The sequence below is a fragment of the Mustelus asterias genome, chromosome 7 (genome assembly GCF_964213995.1).
Source record: "Mustelus asterias chromosome 7, sMusAst1.hap1.1, whole genome shotgun sequence".
NCBI lineage: Eukaryota > Metazoa > Chordata > Chondrichthyes > Carcharhiniformes > Triakidae > Mustelus > Mustelus asterias.
In genome coordinates this window covers 9066409-9087834 of record NC_135807.1, presented here as the reverse complement: position 1 = coordinate 9087834, position 21426 = coordinate 9066409, and the positions used below count along the sequence as shown (strand labels likewise).

At 44.5% G+C, this 21426-nt stretch overlaps 1 protein-coding gene across 5 annotated transcripts in view; it reads right to left on the bottom strand.

Annotated features, from left to right (window-relative positions):
- The window catches only part of osr2 (odd-skipped related transciption factor 2), an 80175-nt gene extending 59216 nt beyond the window's left edge, over window positions 1-20959 (bottom strand). Inside the window, exons 1-4 of one of the 5 annotated variants that reach the window (XM_078217008.1) lie at window positions 20613-20959; window positions 13671-14391; window positions 12801-12900; window positions 11846-12293 (exon numbers count right to left, since the gene is read on the bottom strand). In XM_078217008.1, coding sequence (XP_078073134.1) covers window positions 12111-12293; window positions 12801-12900; window positions 13671-14329 — 942 coding nt within the window. In that variant the 5' untranslated portion in view covers window positions 14330-14391; window positions 20613-20959 and the 3' untranslated portion in view covers window positions 11846-12110. Of the gene's footprint in view, window positions 1-11845; window positions 12294-12800; window positions 12901-13670; window positions 14392-16038; window positions 16142-18518; window positions 18635-20612 lie in introns of those variants that run through there. The other 4 variants (XM_078217011.1, XM_078217010.1, XM_078217009.1 and 1 more) reach the window with 4 other exon arrangements.
- Window positions 20960-21426: the final 467 nt, after the last annotated feature.

The following is a 21426-nucleotide window of genomic DNA, read 5'->3' as shown; positions in this document are numbered from 1 at the left end:
TGCAACATTTCAGCATCTTTCAAGCCTCTAGGGAAATTGTGTGGGTTTCCCGCGTGAAATGGAAACACTCTTTGAAATCCCCGAAATGTTGGTTTGGGCGGTGAGAAAGCTACTTGGGTCCTTAATGTCCTGAATCTGTGGCCAGGAATTGGCTTGGACACTGAACATCAGCAAGATCCACAACCCAACTCCAAGATGACACCAAAGTCGGTGGTGTGGTGGACAGTGAGGAAGGGTGTCGTAGTTTGCAGGAAGACTTAGACAGGTTGCAAAGTTGGGCCGAGAGGTGGCGGATGGAGTTTAATGCGGAGAAGTGTGAGGTAATTCACTTTGGTAGGAATAACAGATGTGTTGAGTATAGGGCTAACGGGAGGACTTTGAATAGTGTGGAGGAGCAGAGGGATCTAGGTGTATGTGTGCATAGATCCCTGAAAGTTGGGAATCAAGTAGATAAGGTTGTTAAGAAGGCATATGGTGTCTTGGCGTTTATTGGTAGGGGGATTGAATTTAGGAGTCGTAGCGTTATGTTGCAACTGTACACAACTCTGGTGCGGCCGCACTTGGAGTACTGTGTGCAGTTCTGGTCCCCACATTACAGGAAGGATGTGGAGGCTTTGGAGAGGGTGCAGAGGAGGTTTACCAGGATGTTGCCTGGTATGGAGGGGAGATCCTATGAGGAGAGGCTGAGGGATTTGGGATTGTTTTCGCTGGAAAGGCGGCGGCTAAGAGGGGATCTTATTGAAACATATAAGATGATTAGAGGTTTAGATAGGGTGGATAGTGATAGCCTTTTTCCTCTGATGGAGAAATCCAGCACGAGGGGGCATGGCTTTAAATTGAGGGGGGGTAGTTATAGAACCGATGTCAGGGGTAGGTTCTTTACCCAGAGGGTGGTGAGGGATTGGAATGCCCTGCCAGCATCAGTAGTAAATGCGCCTAGTTTGGGGGCGTTTAAGAGATCCGTAGATAGGTTCATGGACGAAAAGAAATTGGTTTCGGTTGGAGGGTCACAGTTTTTTTTTAACTGGTCGGTGCAACATCGTGGGCCGAAGGGCCTGTTCTGCGCTGTAATGTTCTATGTTCTATGTTCTATAAGTGCTCTGATCTCTCTGGAGATTTCAAATGGGGAGTGCGGGGGGAATGAATAAAAAGCGAGTCAAATATTTCCTTTGCTTTCACGTTTTGAGTGCCACTCCTGCTCATGAACTGAGTTCCAAAATGTGTTCCAAAAGTATTAATGAGACTAATAAAGATATGAGACAAAGATACTAGAATGTTATTTATTATTTCATGGGATGTGGGTGTCGCTGTCAAGGCCAGCATTTATTGCCCATTCCTAATTGCCCTTGAGCTGAAGGGCTTGCTAGGCCATCCCGGATCAGCCCAGAAACTTTGGCCAAGGTGGGATTGTGGTCGGTGCAGACTCGATGAGCCGAATGGCCTCTTTCTGCACTGTAGGGATTCTATGCTTATTTTATATTTTTAAAACAAAAAGGGCAGCACAGTGCTGCTGCCTTACAGCACCAAGGACCCGGGTTCAATTCTGGCCTCGGGTCACTGTCCGTGTGGAGTTTACACATTCTCCCTGTGTCTGCGTGGATTTCCTCCAGGTGCTCTGGTTTCCTCCCACAGTCCAAAGATGTGCAGGTTAGGTGGATTGGCCATGGTAAATTGATCCTAGCATCAGGGGGACTAGCAGGGTCAATACGTAGAGTTATCCAAAGATGTGCGGGTTAGGTTGATTGGCCAGGTTAAAAATTGCCCCTTAGAGTCCGGAGATGCGTAAGTTAGAGGGATTAGTGGGTAAATATGTGGGGGCAGGGCCTGGGTGGGATTGTGGTCGGTGCAGACTCGATGGGCCGAATGGCCTCCTTCTGCACTGTAGGGTTTCTATGATTTCTATGATTCTATGATGGGGATAGGTTCTGGGTGGGATTGTGGTCAGTGCAGACTCGATGGACCAAATGGCCTTTTTCTGCATTGTAGGGATTCTATCTATGATTTTAAGAGTTATTTTAAGAGTCACAGGTAGGCCAGACCAAGTAAGGATGGCAGATTTCCTTCCATTCGGGGAGATGATAATCCCGTGGTATTATCGCTAGATTATTAATCCAGAAACTCAACTAATGTTCTGGGGACCCCAGTTCGAATCCCAGCACAGCAGATGGTGGAATTTGAATTCCATTAAAAAATCTGGAATTTAAGAATCTACTAATGAACTTGAAAGCATTGTTGATTGTTGGAAAAACCCATCTGATTCACTAATGTCCTTTAGGGAAGGAAATCTGCCATCCTTACCTGGTCTGGCCAATGTGTGACTCTCGAGTCACAGCAATGTGGTTGACTCTTAACTGCCTTCCAAAGGCAACTAGAGACGGGCAATAAATGCTGACCAGCCAGGGACACTCATGTCCCACAAATGAATAAAAAAAAGTGAAGCAGATGGGTTATTACAATGATACATTATTATAATAATGAACCCGGGACCCTAGAACATTACACCAGGTTTCTGGATTGCTAGCCCTGTGCCAATGCCACTACACCACCACCACTCTCCCCAGTAATACCAATTATAAGACAACAACAGTGTCACTTGATATCTGAAATGCGGGAGGGATGGTAGCAGACAGTTTGATGTGAATGATCAGGGGTCAGATTTACCCGCGTTTCCCAACCCGTCCTTGCTTTTTAGTTTGTAGATTTGGCCACTTTAGCCAGCCACGTAAAAAATCCCTGAAAGTTGCTTTGAGTGGGTCAAACCTGGTGCCTGTGATCCTGGATGGCCCCGTCCATTAATTTATAATCTAAACTGTGTTGATGAAACAAATAAAGGAGCATTTCCCAGAAATAAAAAAACAAACGATGCGACAGAGAGAAGATCTATCTGGGGCCCCCTCGCTGACAGCTGCTGTAATCTCTAAATCCTTGAAGATGGGAATTGAGCAGCGACTCAACATTACCCCTTCACCCGTGACAATTCGGCAGATTTAAGATTCACCCCGGCTTCAGCAGTGGTCAGTGAGCTAGTCTTTACACAGTCTGGCTGCATCGAGTTATAGATTATATTTACAAAGCGGGGGCGCGGGGGGGGGGGGGTCTGGAATTCACTGCCTGAAAGGCTGGTTGACTTAGAAATTCTGCTAACATTTCAGGGGGATTTAAATGTTCACTTTTCCAAAAGCTGGAAAATGGGATTAGTGCAGTCAGACCTTTTTCTGACCAGCATGGACACGATGGACCAAATGGCCTCCTTCTGTGCTATAAATCTAGGAATCAGGTTCGCCCGAATGTACAACTCCGGGAGAACGGCTCCTCAAAGCTCAGACTTCGATTTACATTCAGCCTAGTTTGACTAACGTTTCCCCCATCCGACGGTGAAGTGGTTAATAAGATGTGAGGCTCCAGTATTCTGGCACTCGGCTGCTCTGGGTTCAGAATCCAGGGCTCAGTTTGCACCTTTCCACTTGGGTAAAATGCTGAAAGATGTCTAAAGCTGTCCCAGGCGATAGCCGAGTTGTCCCTTTTTCCAGCCGGATTCTGTCTCACCGAGAACCCACATTTATTCTGTGACTCGAGCGAGCGACTGGCTGCGATCAAAAAAAATCCAATCGCAGGGCGGTAGCACAGTCGAGGGTGGCTATTCGGGCGGTCGCGTTCCTGCCTTGCTCTCTGTAGGAGCCATTCATCCCCTGCTATCCCCCCGCACACACACACACACACATACAGACAGTGGTCCTGCTATTCCAGTCCTTCAAGTAATTGTCCAATTCTCCTATGAACAGCCACGATTGAATCTCCTTCCACTCGCCCAGGACATAGCAAATCCCCATGTTTGATAACTCCGAGGATTGTCAGAGTTCAGATACATTCAGTTATTTTTGTTTAAAACCCAGAGATGGTACATCTCCATCCACTCTGCAAGGTTGTTAAGAAATACTCGACAGGAGGTCCTAATTTAGCATTCTGTTAATACAGCAGGGCTAGGGCTGGATGTGATTGCATGCACCTCTTGAGGATTCATCTGTTATCATTGCTAGGCTGCCTTACAGGTGAGTTTCTCTTTCTCGCTCCAGTGTTTCAACCATGGGGCGAATTCATCCCAAAACACACTCGTGAAAGCAGTGTGACCGATTGGTGCGGTCAACTCGTCAGAAACAAAACTGCGAGGATTCCGCGCGAAATATTTAAAAACAGGGCAAGGAATTATTTCAAAACTGACTCTGCATTTGTCCCTTTTGACCAGTATATAGTCTGCATAGCGCAAGAAACAATACTTTCCGCTGTATGTGACGATAATAAATCAAATCAAATCAAACAGACTCGACATTAAATATGTTTTTTTATATATTTTGCAACTAGTACCCATTCAAAATGAGAATGAGCCCCGCAGACTGTACGACTCAATTTGACGCTGTGTTTGCAGGTTAATTCTGAGCGATAACAATGATACGGTCAGATTATGATAAACCAGTTTGCCAAGACAAGATATCTCAGAATTAGATCAGGGTATCAGAGTTAAGGAGTCATGTCGGAATGTGATCATTGGCTTTGATCGGATGTGTAATTGAATGGAAGATGTGCAGGTTAGGTGGATTGACCATGCTAAATTGTCCCCAGATGCGTAGGTTAGAGGGGGATTAGCAAGGTAAATATGTGGGGTTACGGGGGGATCAGGTCTGGGTGGGATGCTCTGTCAGAGAGTTAGTGCGGACTCGATGGGCCGAATGGCCTTCTGCGCGGTAGGGATTATCTGATTTTCCTTTATCTTGGCTTCACAGAGGCAAAAGAAGTGAGAATCCTCACCACGAGATACAGAGAAGATGAAAGATTGCAACACATGTTATAGGAAAATATAGGAGCTTAAATTTTGAACATTTAAAAAGTTTTGTTGAAGTTTCTACAAAGCGGAATGCTGGCAGCGGGGAAGATCCATCAAAGCATTGAGACAATACAACCTGATGAATTGAATTTGCAAACTCTAAGGTGCCGTTAAAACGCCCATCACGGTTTATGCTTTACTGGATTATTTGATTGTTTGAATGTCTTCAGTAAACTCGCCTGAATTTCGTAAACGTTTCTATTTGACTTTAATAAAAAGAGAATAAGAACACCCCTGTTCCCTATTTAAATGTCTCCTTGGAAAAAAATTCCTCTATTCGGTACTGGTAGGAAAATCGCCAACCCCTTCCAGAAATTGGGATTTAATAAAAACATAAACATCATCAATGCTTTTGGGATTATTCTGCAAAACCCGGGAAATTGTTAGTCCGTTGCGATTAGATTTCAATCTAGTTCCATATTATAGAGTGATATTTACAAGGCAAACATAATCACTTTCCGTTCATTATCGCCATTAAGCACTAACCTTGGCAGCAGATGACAGTCCAGACTTAGTCTCCATGTCTGATATGGGAAAAACAGGGAAAGGGTACAGAGCCATTATGGGCACTATTTTTAACGAAACGGTAACCCGCCGGTAATAAAGACACCTTTACGACTTTTAGTACCGGGGAGTAGCATTGTCACTGGACGAGTAATTCTGAGGCCCTGGGTTCAAATCCAACCATGGCATCTGGTGGAATTTAAATTCAGTTAATATAGGGAATAGAAATAGCAATAATAACATAAATCGGTCAACATTTGTTGTAAAAACCCATCTGAGTCACTCATGTCTCAAAGACAGTGCATTGGCCATGCTAATTTCTCCCTCAGTGTCGCCGAACAGTAGTAGAGTGGCGACTAGGAAATTTTCACAGTAACTTCATTGCTGTGTTAATGTAAGCTTACTTATGACACTAATAAATAAACTTTTACTTTTAATGTCCTTTAGGGAAGGAAATCTGCCGCCCTTACCTAGTCTGGCCTACTGTGACTCCAGACCCACAGTAATGTGATTGACGCTTAACTGCCCCTCTGGAATAGTCGAGCAAACCGTTAAGTTCAAGGGCAATTAGGGATGGGCAATAAATCCTGGCCTTGCCCACGAAAGTACTTTTTTAAAAAACATCTTAGCCCCTGAAGATTCGGGGCAATTAGATCAATGTAAAACCACAAATGAACTTTAATGACAAGATACTTGAAGATTGGAACTTGACTATGGTGTATGATAAAGTCCGACCCCCCTTGTTTCGGCTACAATGCGTTTCACTGCCCAAGAAAATGTCCTTTTAAAGTGTTTGAAAGTTGCCAGGAACCCTGTATCCCCCTCAGTAAAAGCAGAAAGTGAATCGTCTCCTAACTAACCGACTGTTAAGAGTGTAACAGGCAGAGATTTTGCGAGAGCGTTTTTTCTAATTCGGGGAAATGTGAAGCGCATTCTTTAGGAGGAGATATACAGTTTCGATACACAGAGCTTACACAGACACCATCTAAAGCGAAAGAGAATCCACAAAGAGGGGGAATCTAACCCGTGGGCGTATTTACCGATCATACAAGAAAAAAATCCATTCGGGACTGTCATCTTATTTTAACATCACAACAATTTGACATGAATTGCTGATTTCGCACCATTCACTTGAGCATTTATAATTTAAGGAAATATCTGATACTAAATACGCTTCGACCCGGAAAAGGGTCTGTTCTTGTCTGCAGTGGAGTTTAGCATTGCAATCTCCGTTGCTCAGATTAACATTGGGACCGAACTCCCTTTTCGTTCCTCTGTCCAGCCACAATTCCCTGTCGCCTGTGCCCTGATACCTGGTCCGGCTCTCTTGTAAAGTGACTTTACCACATTGCACGTTCATTAAATTGACTTCAAACTGCAAGAGTCTCACACACACACACACACACACAAAACAACTTTCCGCCTGTATAAAATACACAACGTGGAGCATAAACCTATTGTAGATTTATTGCAACTTTTGAGACGTAACATCCTGGAGCGCAAGTGAAAACCGCCGAGGTTTCTCCAGAATAGACACAGAACAGTTTTCAAGATCCTCCGCTTTTGAGACAAAACTGAACCACTTCTGGCGCCGTGCATCAATGTATATGTGGCGTCTCGAATGCCAACTGTTCTGTCCCTTTAACTTCAGCGCCTTTGTACCACAGTCTCCAGAGTGTCCTCATGACAACTTTTAGACATTGTTGGTCCGCTCTCCAGTCAATGAGAATGGTCGTATTTATAACGAGGTACATAATTACTGCCTGAGGATGCAACCGCCAGGACCTCTGCAACAGAAAGCCATGTCAGAAATATGAACCTGTTCTTTATTTCTTCCAGGAATTCGCTCAGACTGTTTTAGAACTGCTTATTAAATAAACAAGTGAAATATTGAAAGCTATACTCGCATGGCCCTCTGGACTAAGTATACTTACTTACTTTTTCAAGGGTGATTGATTAATAATTAAATGAAATGAAGCCAAAACTGTTTGTGTTTTTCAGCAGGTGATCGAATCATTTCCAATCCTGTCACTGTGTTTATTCAAACATTCTTTACTTCATCAATCAAGCTAAAATTAAAGTTTATTTATTAGTCATTAATAAATTGACACTGCAATTAAGTTACGGTGAAAATCCCCTGGTTGCCACACTCCGATTCGGGTACACTGAGGGAGAATTTAGCATGGCCGATGCACATCTTTGGACTGTGGGAGGAAACCGGAGGATACCCATGCAGACACGGGGAGAACATGCAAACTGCACACAGACAGTGACATAAGCCGGGAATCGAACCCGGTCCTTGGCGCTGTGAGGCAGCAGTGCTAACCACTGTGCCACTCTTTTTGTGCTGTCCCATTTACTAAAGGTATATTTTTTGTCCTATATCCCAGGTTAATATTTATGATTGAAAATTGTATTCTAGATCAATGTCCACATTAAGTTGCAACAATGCGAACGGGAAAAATAACCTGTCCATATTTTGCGTAAGATGGGAGCATCTGCGTGTGTGGAATGTAAGAAAATAATTAATTTAGACAATTGATTGAGACTGTACCATTCTCAACTCATTTATTTCCTTTTCTCCTGACCTTTCACCGAAGAACGAATCATGATACATGTGATATACACCAGCGGAAGCCTGGAAAAGAGGATTTTTTTTTAACTGCACAGTTATCTGAATATGCGTAGCAATGCTGGTGTTTGTATCTTGATACTCGATATTTAGAAAGTCAAAACTTTACTGTTATAAATCTGTGACTGATAACTGGCCAATCAGCCCCGGGCCGATACATGCAGTTCATGTATCGTTTCATAACTGTATAATGTCCTGTATTTAGTTCTTTAACCTCAGCAAGTAATGCCCTCAAACAACAGCTGGATGTAATTCAGGACATGGTAACTGCACATGGATTTTCCCCGGCCGCTTGAATTGGTCTGTTTCTGCTGAACTCTTGTGTTTCCCCTTCATACTGGAGTGTGTACATTTGCGTGTGTATGAAATGTATGCACCTACCCATTGTGTTATCTATATGTGTGTGTGTGTGTGGACACGTACTCGGTACATGCGCCAGACTTCCCGTTAGATAAACCCAACATAAGAATCGGTTTATTCCTCCATATTTTTACCGAAGTTCCATAACACGGTGGGTTTGCCTACACCTGACGGGCTGCAGCGTTTCAAGAAGGCGGCTCACCACCACCTTCTCAAGGGCAACTAGATGGGCAATAAATGCTGGACTTGCCAGCGACGATTACACGAAGGTGGGGGAGGGCGGGGGGGGAGAGAAAGGTTTAAGGGGCACAGTGAAAAATTCCTACCAGACGACATTTCAAGAAAATTAATTGCGAACAAACAAATACTGAGTGTTTAACAATTAAATAATTTGCGGGATACAATAAGATTATTAAAAGCCTGGCAGTATTTTGGCATCTTCAAAAATATATTAATTCTCCTGTAACTGTGGGTCGTTTTACTTCATACTGTATATCTGAATGTTTAAAACCAGCGTTACTAATGGACCAAATATGAAAATAATCTCAATATAAATGCAGACTTGGGTTTTTACATCCATACCTTGAAAGTACACAACATCCCTTTAAAAACAAGAGGTCACAAAGAAACAAAGATTACAGGCATCGTAATCCCGTAGTTACAGTACACAGTAAATAAATGTGATTTAATCCAGGGATTTAGGTCAAGAACTCATGAATAATTGGATAGGTATGAACTACATTATGCGTGCCTGTTGATATAACAATATCGGAGCAGGTATTCGTCAAAAGCGACCATCATCCAAATCTCCCTGTAAAATTATTCAGTTAAATCCACCCAGCAGGATTTGTACAGTGCTTATTCAGCCTATAAGGTGGCAGGCATGCCCATTTTAATTCAGTCCAAATGTTACCGGGGTGAAGGTGGCAAAGGGTATTCAGGGCACTGCAGAATTCGTGCACCCCCCGCCCTCCTCCCCCCCCCCCCCCCCCCATAACTTTCTATTCTCTCTGAAGAGTGTGAGAGTGGGCAGGGGGCTGGGATGTACATTACGAAACGCAGAGACCACACGCCCAGGCCAGGCTAGGTCCACAACACCATTCAACATGCAAATAGTCGGCTCTTAATCCCAAGTAAACTTCACTTTCCCGGCAACACCTTTTGAACACGGTGTGTCTCCTTATCATTACACTCCTCCCCAATTCCCCACCAACCCCGCGCTTCACTCCACCGACGCCTCCCCCAATCTCCACTCACTCCTCCTTTAGCCGCCGGTAAACTGAAATAAAATTCAATAAAAACTGAGAGGCGGATGAAAGATGTTAACGGAAACCTCCGTCTATTTTGTATGTAACTCCCTGACAGGGTTGAATATATTGAAGTTTTAACTGGGGAGCCTCATTCATCAAATGGTTCGCGGAATTGCAGCATTTGTTTTTAGAGTATTGCCGAGTTTCTAATTTAAACAACTTGCACCATTGTTTTGGTTCCATGATATAGAATGATTTATAGAGGATTCGAGCGCTCTGAAGTATGAAGAACCCCTTTGCTCCACTCAATCTTTTAGCCTTCCAAACCAATTATGGTATCGAATCACCAAAGTTGGGCATATTTATATTCCAGTTGTTGTAAGGGGCTGTTCCTTGGGCGAAGGCGTTTTTGTCATTCAATTCTTTCATGTGCATCTTGCTGTAATTACCGCCGACAGTTACAGCATGAATTGTGGAAACAAGTATACTGGATATCACCAAGAGGATTAAATGGAAAAAACACATACACGGGTGAGAAGAAAATGCGGGGATTGGGACGGGATGTGAGTGTAAAGGTCTTGGAAATCAGGACGCTTGGGTAGTGTATAAACAGCGTATAGGAGCGTGATAAATATTACAAAGAAAAGAACAAAGAAATGTACAGCACAGCAACAGGCCCTTCGGCCCTCCAAGCCTGTGCCGATCATGATGCCCTAACTAAACTAAAAAAAAACCTTACTCGGTCCGTATCCCTCTATTCCCTTCCTATTCATTCATTCCAGATGCCTCTTAAATGTTGCTAATGTGCCTGCTTCCACCACCTCCTCTGGCAGCGCGTTCCAGACACCCAACACTGCGTGAAAAACTTCCCCCGCACATCTCCCTTAAACTTTCCCCCTCTCACCTTGAACCTGTGCACAATTAGAGCTAAAATGTTAGACTTTGGGTTTAGTGCGCATGTGTCCTCTTTTCCTTTATTTTAATTTTACCTTCGCGATTTTAATATAATAAACGGTTTCTATCCTCCAGGAGACTGAGTTGCAGAGTTATTTCCCTTCTGTGTTTGAGTTGAGTCTCAATGTGGTCTGATGACTGAAAAATGTCTAAAAGTCTAATTGGTTAAAACTGCAACAGAAATGGGTATTAGTTAAGACTCCAAATGAAGATTGCATCATAATGTTGAGGAATCATCAGCCGATGGCTAATATTCAATGTAAATTTGGTAGTGGAAACAGGATATCGTGGATATTGACAGGGTGGCACAGTGGTTAGCACTGCTGCCTCGTAGCACCAGGGACGTGAGTTCGATTCCCGGCTTGGGTCACTGTATGTGCGGAGTCTACACGTTCTCCCCGTGTGTGCGTGGGTTTCCTCCGGGTGCTCCGGTTTCCTCTCACAGTCTGAAAGATATGCTTGTTAGGTGCATTGGCCGTGCTAAATTCTCCCTTGGTGTACCCGAACAGGCGTTGGAGTGTGGTCACTAGGGGATTTTTACAGTAACTTCATTGCGGTGTTAATGTAAGCCTACTTGTGACACTAATCATTAAATTTAAACTCTGGAAGGGACACAGTGACATTAGAAACTGTCTGACTGGGGGGGGGGGGGGGGGCACGTTTGTGTTTTCTCAACGATCTTCTGCCCGTAATAGAGGAAAAAAAAAACAACTTTAAAAAAACTCACTTCATTAGCCCGAGGATGGATTGGGAGAGAAAATCGCAGTCTCCTACAATATCCGTCAAGCTCTTGAACGTGAGAACGAATGCAGAATTCCATTCCGCCGTTTCACAGCGCTTCTGGCACCGTCAGTCCCTGGGAGGATGGCCGAGTTTAGGGTGGGGGGATTTAAAACCAGGAGTGTGGGCGGTTATGAGAACGGCCTCTTGTTTTTCCATCAGTGATAACTGGGTCAGAAATGTAACAGTCTTGTAACCTTCCCTCTCAAAAAAGATTAAGGGTCCAGCATTTTTAGCAATAAGGAGAATGCACCCCCAACCCAGTAAAAAAATCATTCAGGGGTGAGGAGAAATCCGTTAATAGTCGCGACAGAAGCCCAGTGGAAAATAAATCTCAGCAAGCCCCTCAAGAATGTTTTGATTGAGAACAATATTGTTACTTAATTTCTCTCTTTTGTTGTGTATTTATCTTTCGGAACAGGTGCTGTTTAGTTTGTAAATGTCGGGGGTCCATTGAACCTAACTGGGACACAAAGTGCAAAAGGTGAAATGATAAAAGGCATTTTTTTATTATCATTATCCACATGCTTCCAATCTCTCCCATTTAGTTGATTGGAAATAGAACAATATTAAAAAAACATTTTCTGTACATGAAAAAGCTTTGATTTTGGACAGGACTATGTATAAAAACGGTTTGAATTACATGGATGTGTATATTGTCTGTACTTTTTTTTCTGGTTATTTGTTTTTATTTTACACAAATATTCACAGCAAATTCAAGTAACGCGGAGTGGCTTCGCTGCAGATTCGCTCAATATTCCGCCCGGGGAGTGTGAGTTAAGCTGTGTCGCCGCAGGTCACAGTTACGTCGGAACACTTTGCCGCACTGTTCACAATTGTAGGGCTTGATGTCTGTATGGGTAAGAAGGTGAGTTTTCAGATTACTTCTTTGATTAAAGGTTCTTCCGCATGTGGGACATTTGTGAGGAGATTCCTGTTCAGATTTGAAGCAAGCAAAGGATTAATTCCCTTTTTTAAAAAAATAGGAAAATAAAATGAAAAATAAACCCCACTGTGACCTCCTTCTGTCTTACTGAAACCGTGAATCAATTGTGTGTTGTCTACATAACTTTTCCATGTGGCGTTTGAAAAGTCAATAATAATAAGTGTCAATTAGAAGGTCGCTATTAAAGGCGAGATTGTGGATTTTCCGGCCGCGCTCGCCCCAAAGACGGAAAATCTCGCCTTTCCATGGTCCGCCCCCCTTCCCCTTGCCCGCAACGATTCCCGTGACGGGCGGAACGGGAAAATTCCTGGGTCCAAAGACATGGATGACATGCACTTCCCCCAGTGTGAGTCAATTTTTCTGTGTAAGTTAGTGGAGGTCGGTGCAAAATTCCTAATCTTCCTCACCTCCCCCCCTTTCCAAAAATAACCCCTCACACACCCCCCGGTCACAGTTGAGCCTGAAATGAGAGGGAAACTTGCTGTTGCCCCTTACCTGCATATGTAGCGTTTTATGGACGGCTAAAGTCCTGGACTGACAGAATCCTTTGCCACACTCCTGACACTTGAAAGGTTTCTCTTTGGAATGAATATATCTGCAAATCAACGCAGTGGCAATTCTCAGTAATGCGTTCTGTAAAGCATGCGGCGTGGCCTGTTAAACTGTGTGTCGATCACGCTGGGCTGTGTGTTATTGTTGCTCAGTGAGTCTTGTCGCTGGTGAAGGATCCGCGGGTTTTCCGGCCGTTCCTGCGGCAGGCGCTGTGACAGCGCCCCCGTCAGTCGGAGCAGCGCAGCCCAGGGACCGACTGGCTTCGGGAGAGGGGCTCAATCATACCGGCTTTGTGTTAAGAGTAAACCCTGTCTAATTTCACACCCTCACCCACCTCACATCTTTCAGGGCCGTGTGCAGAAATTACTCTGGGGGTGGGTAAGGTGTAACAATCACACACAACACACACACACACACCAGGATGTTGCATTTGTGACCAACTTATCAAATCCAGCCAAAATTTCACTCGTTTCTCCTTGTTTGGAGGTTCAGGATCCCGTTGATTGATTTGTTTAAAATAAAACAACGGGGGCGGGCAGCAAATTAGGGGATGAATTACAAAAACATGTTCCTCTTTAAAAAAAAGATCTCCCATTCATGCAAAATCTACTGTATGTCAGCAATGATCTCCCCAATAGCTCCCACACACAAATCCTGATATAAACTCGCAATGTTATTGCTATGTACGAAATAACATCACCGTTCCCCGTGTGTGAAATATAGCCGGCACCAGGGAATGATTTAGTAAGGACTAGCTGAGTTTATTACCAGGATAGTGTGTGGTTTGAGTGAAGTCCCCGCTTGGCTACCAACCTGTGGTCCCTCAGGTGATCTTGTCTTCTGAACGCCTTGTGGCAGATGTCGCATGTGTAGGGTCTCTCGTCTGTGTGGGTCCTCTCGTGAATGAGCAGGTTGTAGGATTTTGTGAAATGCCGGCCACAGAACTTGCAGATGAACTCCTTTTTGGTCTTGGAGGGCAGCCTCCCCCTGGAGGGTTTCCTGTCCAGGGACAGTTTCCCAATCTCCCCGTGGGAGCCCCCCACCCCGCCGCCGCTGAGCTTCGGAAAGTCCCCCAGCTTTGGCGGGTCCTCTTGGGTGGCCGCCAGCGCCAGGTTGGCAAAGTCAAAGCGGGGCCTGTCCTTCTGCAGCGCCGGGATAACGTGGGCGACCGTCCCTTGCTTCGGGTGGAAGACGTGAGCGCTGAAGGGCAGGGCGGGGAATGGGAACCTGCCGTCCACGAAGCCTTGAGCTGCAGCCATCTCGGTGAAGGTGGACCTGGCGATGCCGTGCAGGTGAGGGTAACCCAGCGTCCACTGGTTCATGTGCATGGTCTGAACAGTACTCAGTCCGTACAAACCCTGCAGGTGGTCCACGGCGGATGGGAACGTGTTGACGGCCCGCAGGAAGGAATAGTTTGTCAGCTGCAGCGGCGGGTGCAGAGGGATTGGAGCGGGTAAAGTCTTGCTTCCCATATCGCTCGAATAACCAACACTCTGAGGTCTTGGCAGCTGCTGAACAATTCCTCCGCCAAGGTCTGGGAAGAACACAGAGAGAGAGAATGTAATCAGTGAAGGAGAGGGAGGCAGGCCTCAGAACCATTTCTAACAAGGAAGATTCAGGCTTGGAGAACTGAAATCGATTGTTGAAACCTTTTAATAGCCAGCAAAAAGAATGTCCTAGAATCACCGACACTTTATAACCCCCGATCATTAATTATTTTTATTCCAACGTAATGTTATTTACAATCCAATGTTTAGTTATTTACAATCCAAAGTTTAGCTATTTTCTATTCAATTTTCAACCCAATTTATACTTATTTTCAATCCATCTCTGTGACATGATCAAAACTATTCTCCCAGAGAGAATCATAGCAGAAAATGTAATCAAAACCATTTAACATTAAACAAGCCGGGACTGGATTAGTGTAACATACTCCAGAAATTCCAAAGAGATGGTTCATTGTTTATCAATATTGTGGTGTGTAAGTTACCTATCATTCCTCTCCGTGCCTAATGCGCTGAAGACATTTGAATGCTTGAAACTAAGATATCGTTTAAAGACCAATGATGTCTATCGAATAGCTTTTTTTTAAAAAAAAGCGACACATTCTATAATGTGAGTCCCCTGGCTTTGAAAGTGTGTTTTCTGGAGAGACGGGGGAATGCAAGCATTTCTCTATAATAACCCGGTTTCTCTCTCCACAGATGCTGTCAGACTTGTTGAGTATTTCCAGCAGCTTCTGTTCTAATTTCAGAGAGCCAGCATCCGCGGTATTTTGCTGTAAAAGTATTGGCTGCGTCACTAAAAGGAAAAGCCCCAAAAACAAAAGGTAACCGACTTGCAGATGGCAACTGAATATCTTGCGAGTCCCCGTGCTAACCCCACAGGCCCGCCCTGCATGCTGGAGAGATCTGAGGCCTCGCCACTTTAACTTTACGAGCAGTTTCGAAGAGTCCATAAACACGCTACGAACACAAATAAAATGAGACATTTCGAAAATGCAGGGAGGCAAATAAAAAAGATCTTTGTCCATCAGCATCTCGGGTGGGAGGAGATGGGAGGGGGGGACGGGACTCCTACCCCATTATATTAATGAAGACACGAGTTGGGCACTAAAACACTTCCTTACTCACACTCACACACACAGATCTCTTTCGCTGCAGCTTTGATGGACTCTCACCTTGCTCCCCCCCCCCCCCTCCCCGTGCGGTGTGTGTGTGTGTGTGTGTGAGAGACAGAGAATGTTTGAGGTTAATGCCATCCCCGGAGACACATCTCCGGGCGGTGGGAGGTGGCGGTCTCGGGCTGACGGGGGTGCTGAACTGAGCTGGTTATTTTTCTCCATTCAACAACAACTCATTCATCAAGATAATTGAAGACAAGGGAAAGAAGAAAGCACCACTTCACCAGCGCTTCACCACTTAACAACCCCACTTCCAGACTGAGAGTGAAGCTCGTGTGTCTGTTGTTTTGAGAGAGAGAGAGAGAATTTAACCTTTTGGAAAACTAAAATATATTTTATATGTATTTTAAAAGGCAGATTTTAAAAATAGTTCTGCATTGGAAATGCTTGATGGGATATTATCTGGGAATTACCTGCATTAACACGAGGACAATTTTAAATGTTAAACATTTCAGGTTTTTTTTTAAACAAGAGCAATATGTATTACTGCATATTCACCTCGTCCAAGTTGAACGGCGCTTAAACCTAATAATTCAGGTGACGATTGAAGCAATTATTTGACAGATTAATGTTGAAACCAGAAGCCAGAGCGATGTTTAGACGGCGAGCTAGGTTTCAGGATTCAGCAACCCGCTTTAAATATTGACACTGTGAATCTTCGCAAACCCCAGTCTTTTTACTTTTTAAAAACTGTTTGGGGATTCTGGCCGTCCAGATGCTGAGTTAGCTCCATTACCGAAAACTTGGTGTCCTCTGAAACGGCGTCAGAGTAACACCCTTCATTTTTTTTTAGAAAAAGGATATATTGTTACACGGTTTGGCCGTGTACTATCAGATAAATGTAACAGGCCGTCACCAGAATCGATGGCCTTTGAGGTTTTTTTTTCTGTCTCTTTTTCCAATCACATTCTGTCTGATCGTGATTTAGATCTGCCTCCCCCCCCCCAACCTCCAACCCCCCCCCCCCCCCCCCACTTCCCCTTCTAAACACAAGCAGTTCACTTCGAGTTTAGCCTGAATTCCTCTGCATTGACCTGGAAGAACCGAGCTGATAATATCGCCCTTGTCAACTTTCCATTTACAGAGTCATCCTGACTCCTACGGGGATCGGAGAGGGGAAGGGAGGGAGAGGGGGTAGAGGTTCTGCTATCTGTCCCAGCTCGTCTCCTGCTCATCAATTTGCCAGCGCCTAGTAACTTTTATCAACCCAATTTATTAAAGCCTATTGCCAATTGATTTCGACACGTCGATAAAATCAGCTCCTCGGGAATGCTAATCCCACTGTATTTACAGAGGCTCTCTAAACCCACTTTAATCTGACAACTCGCCGACACCTAAAAGGTCATTTAAATGAAATTAATTTCTACATTGTGTATTCGGGGGTAATTCGCCAGTAGGTTATTTCTTTACGAATCAGATTGCGTTATGGTGTGAAACCGAAGAAGTTTCAGTGGAGAAAAGTTTGTTCACTTCGTTTAAACGCTAAATTCAAATATGAGCCAACCCCAAAATATTGGGCTTGCCTCACCTGACTGTATTTTAAAAATACATTCCATCTCATCAACAGTAACTTACTCTGCTCTCTACTTTATATAATAAATATATACGTGGGTGAAACTCTTGTCTATTGTTTTCTGCTAAACATGTTTCACATAGAAAATCTGCTATTGTGCATATTTGGGCTGGTGTCAGTTGTACGGATGTCCCCCACATCAGGGTAAGGACTAAAGCCAATCCTTTCCTCCTTGGTTAATGCAACATCTGAGTGGGGACGAGTTGTTTTTTCTCTCTCTCGGTAAAGCCTGGGGAATATCTTCTTGTTCTGAAGTTAAGGAGAGGTGTGTGTGTGTGAGACTGTCAGCGGTTTCGTTCTAAGCATTGGAGCGAAACTGGGAAGTGTTTTTTAAAATCTGTTTAAGAATATTCCCAGCGAATGAATCTCTCACACACTAGTGCCTCCAGCTAAAAGCGATCGCACCCGTTCTATTCCCGTGATACAGAACTCGCAGCAAACGCACTCACTCCTTCTCCCTCATTGCAGTCCCCAACCTCCTGAACCTTGGGGCTTCAAATAACGTGTTTCAAATTTCACTAGTTTGAACTCATCCCCAACCCAAAAAACATGACAATCTGGGTCAGGCATGCTTCTACAGACTGCATATCGCAGAGCCACGAGGGGAAAGGGCGAAGAGAGTTGGGGAACATCATACAACTAAAGAGTCACTTTATCCAGAGGCCTTAACAACCGTGATCTAAAATCACCTAAACTTAATCAAGCCGCGACTGAATGAGGTGTCACAAATTTCATAAATTCCAAAGTTACCAGCAAGGTGATTTATTGTTCCCTAATATTGTGATGTGTGAGTGTGTTATTTCCCCTTGAGGTTTGTCAGTGTTAGGTGGGAAACAAGTAAGTGACACTCTCGTGTGGCTGGATCTACACTGGCCCACTCACTGAAGAGGGCCCACAATCGGTGCTGTGAAATTGTACTTTCTGTTGCAATCTAGGTCGTTTTACTTAATGTAACGCGATGTTACAATGTCAGTATTAATGGCACATTTAGATACAAGCTTGCATCGCGGTTTCATGTATATAATTTTGAAAAAAAAATTACCGATTTCTCTCACTCTGCGGTTACACTCAGACGGGAAATAACACGCAGCCGTTCTTACCAGTTCCAATTTAAATGCTTTCAGTTAAAAAAAACCATCCAGACTGCAAATACATTGCAAGGCATGCTCTCCAGAGTGTTTTAACTTCAGTCATTTTGTTTTCTGTGGGAAGTATTGTAGTGTAATGCAATCCCTAAAACAGCTGTAACTGCGAGGCAGATTCACTTAATAGTTACAATGAGATCTCGGCAGTTCCCCTCGCCTCCCCTGAGGCTGCACCGGGTTAAAGTCTCCGGATCGTCAATTTCCCATTCTTCCTGCTGGTGTGTGGGATTTGCGGGGTCCCCCCCCCCTTTTTTTTATACCTGCCAGGGTCCCCAAGAGCTTTACAGCTTCTCCCCGCCACTCCTACCGTTACTAACTGCGAAACGCCAAGTTCGCCTTACAGGCACTCAATCAAATGTGTTCAAATGCAAACTCAACTTCACACTTTAAACCGAGTTAAGGTACTTTTAATTTTCTCCCCTCCCCCCCTCCCTGTCAGGGCCAGGTCAACAGTCACCATGCACCCCTTTCCCTTAAACCTGGGTTATTTAACAATTATGCTACATAATTTACACACCGCAACAAAAGACCAGATTAAAAGTATAAAGTTTGAAAAAGGGCAAGAATAATTTCTCCAGACAGCTTCCTAAAATAACCAACCCATAATAATTTAAATACTTGATAATTAATGTCTTCGTTATAGAGAAATGATACAATGAGCAAGTCCTTATTCATAATTGAATATGGCTCTGCATTGAGAGGAAGGTTCTGGACTTTCAGGGAATAGTTTAACAAGCTATTTCTTGCACTCTGGCCTGGCTCGCTTAAGGAGATCGGTGCTGGCGGGCGAAGCCCATCTCGCTAAATGAGAATATTCGGCCTGCCTTTCAAGAATAGGAATTATCTCCAGAAAAATACCTCTCCCCAACTTCTCCAACCCGCTGGAGAATTAGCATAACATTATCCCCCTACTGTTGTCAGATTGACTGGGTGAATGAAAGGGGGAGAGAGAGAGAGAGACTGAGAGCGTGGGTGATGGGGCGAGGGACACTGGACGCGGCGATTTTCTCAATTCTTGGGGTTTCCAGTGTTAACCGTGTGAGATCACAACCCTGTCACTGCACCCAAATAACATCTCCACCCCCACACACACCCCCCCCCCCCCCACCCCGCTCTCCTTATCTGTGTAATCCCAACGCCTGAATTCAGAGAGTCAGCATAGCAGGGAAGAGTGCTTGGGAACATCTTCCACTCCATCCCAGTAACACTGCTGTAGGACTTTCAATCCTGAATCGTTTCACGGGGAAAAGTGTTTTTTTTAAAGAAAGGGAATGAAAGTCAGATACAAATGTGGTCGAGGGAGCGGTTTTCATATCGGGGGCAAACAGCCATCATCCCAGTTTCTGCGCAGCATTGTAGACTTTTCAATGATGCGGGGGGAGGGGGGAGGGGACCCCCCCCCCACCCCCCCCCCTAGGCTGCCAATATAAACACACACTCCGAAAATAACTTTTACAATAATTCATCAGCAGAAATGGCAAATAAACTTTACAATAAGAAGGGGCTGGGGTGCCATTTCTTATCATTACATTCCGAAATGGGACAAATCAGTGTTGGTTAGGGAAAGCAGATGCAAGGTGTGTGTGTGTGTGTCCCACTTTGACATGTCCTGCTTTGAGACTACCCCATGATCTCATCCACATACACACTCACCCGAGCCTCAGTTCAGTGTCACTGTAATAAATGACCAATTAATACAGTGACAGACACCTTCCCGTTTCCTATTGTTGGTGATTGAACAGAACTATCCCACTGTCACACACACACACACACACGGTACCAGTGCAGCGCTCCCCGCCGCAGCTATTAGCTGCTCTGGGCTGTACAATGTTTATTGGTCGTGGGGTCCTGGACTGACCAGAGTCCTTGGCCTCAGAGGCGAAAGCGAAAACAAAAAAAATGAAGCTTCAACCTTCCACGCCCATCTTTGATGTGAATAAACCCAGCAGTCCAGACACACTGTTGGAATTGTGCAAATAAATAAATGTTTCAATCTCGATAAAGCTCTCACTTCAAAACGTCATTGCAAACACGAAGGAATCTTAATTTATTGCAAAGGGTTTTGCCTCGGAATTTCTGATCCGTCCGGCAGCTTTCATTCCCAGGACTGTGTCCAAACAAAATCTTCCAGGTTGTTTTCATTGTTACAATATTTCAACACACACATAGAAACACACACACACACAAATACACAGAAACTCTCACACACAAACACACAGAAACTCTCACACACAGAAATACACAGAAACTCTCACACACAGAAATACACACACACACAAATACACAGAAACACTCATAGAAACACACACATAGAAACACTCACACATACACAGAAATACATCCACAATCCTTACCCGGTGACACAGACGATCCCCCAAAGTTTCCAACTCTTTCAGCAATGGGCAAAGACTGTGGACTTTAAACAGAATTGAAAAGGAAAATCAGTATTCTCTTTAATCCAGAGCAGCGTCAAGGGTGCGACATCCAGCCGACTTTAGTCAAAAGTTCTCCAACTTGTCCCTGCTGGGCGACTGCATTCTCAGCCAAGGAAGGGCTTGTCCTACAGGAGCTGTGGGAGTGTGTGGAGGTTTGTGAGGAGGCAGCCGGCTGACGGGCTGTGTGGATCGGGGCTGACGGTCTGTAGCTCTCCGATTTCCCTCTGAACACAACCTCGAACTTCCATCACATTTCACTGCAGCTCAGCGCCTGCGCACAGCCGGGGGGATGATTAACTCCAGCAGTGGTTCTGACATGGGTTCAATGTATCTGCGGCGTGTTTACTTGCTGTTTGGATAGCAACACATCCTTAAAGGGACGCCGTTCTTTTTTTAAAACACGATTTGTCTATAGGGGTCAAGACAAGTGTGTGTGTGTGTGTTGGGGGGGGGGGCGGAATATGAGGGGAGGAAAGGTAGAGAGGAGGAGGGGGAGGGAAATCTGTGCGAAATCTGAGCCAAAATAAAATCAACTCAATTAACAAGGGCGATCAAAAGATGTGAGGGGTGGGGGGGGGGGGGATGAAACACACACCAATTCACAGCCCCGATATTTTAGAATACAAATTGGGAAATATAAATCATTTGGAAATGATTTCAACAATGTATATATTTTAAAAACAATGTTAATCTCACATATAGAATATGTGGGCATGTACCCCCCCCCCCCCCC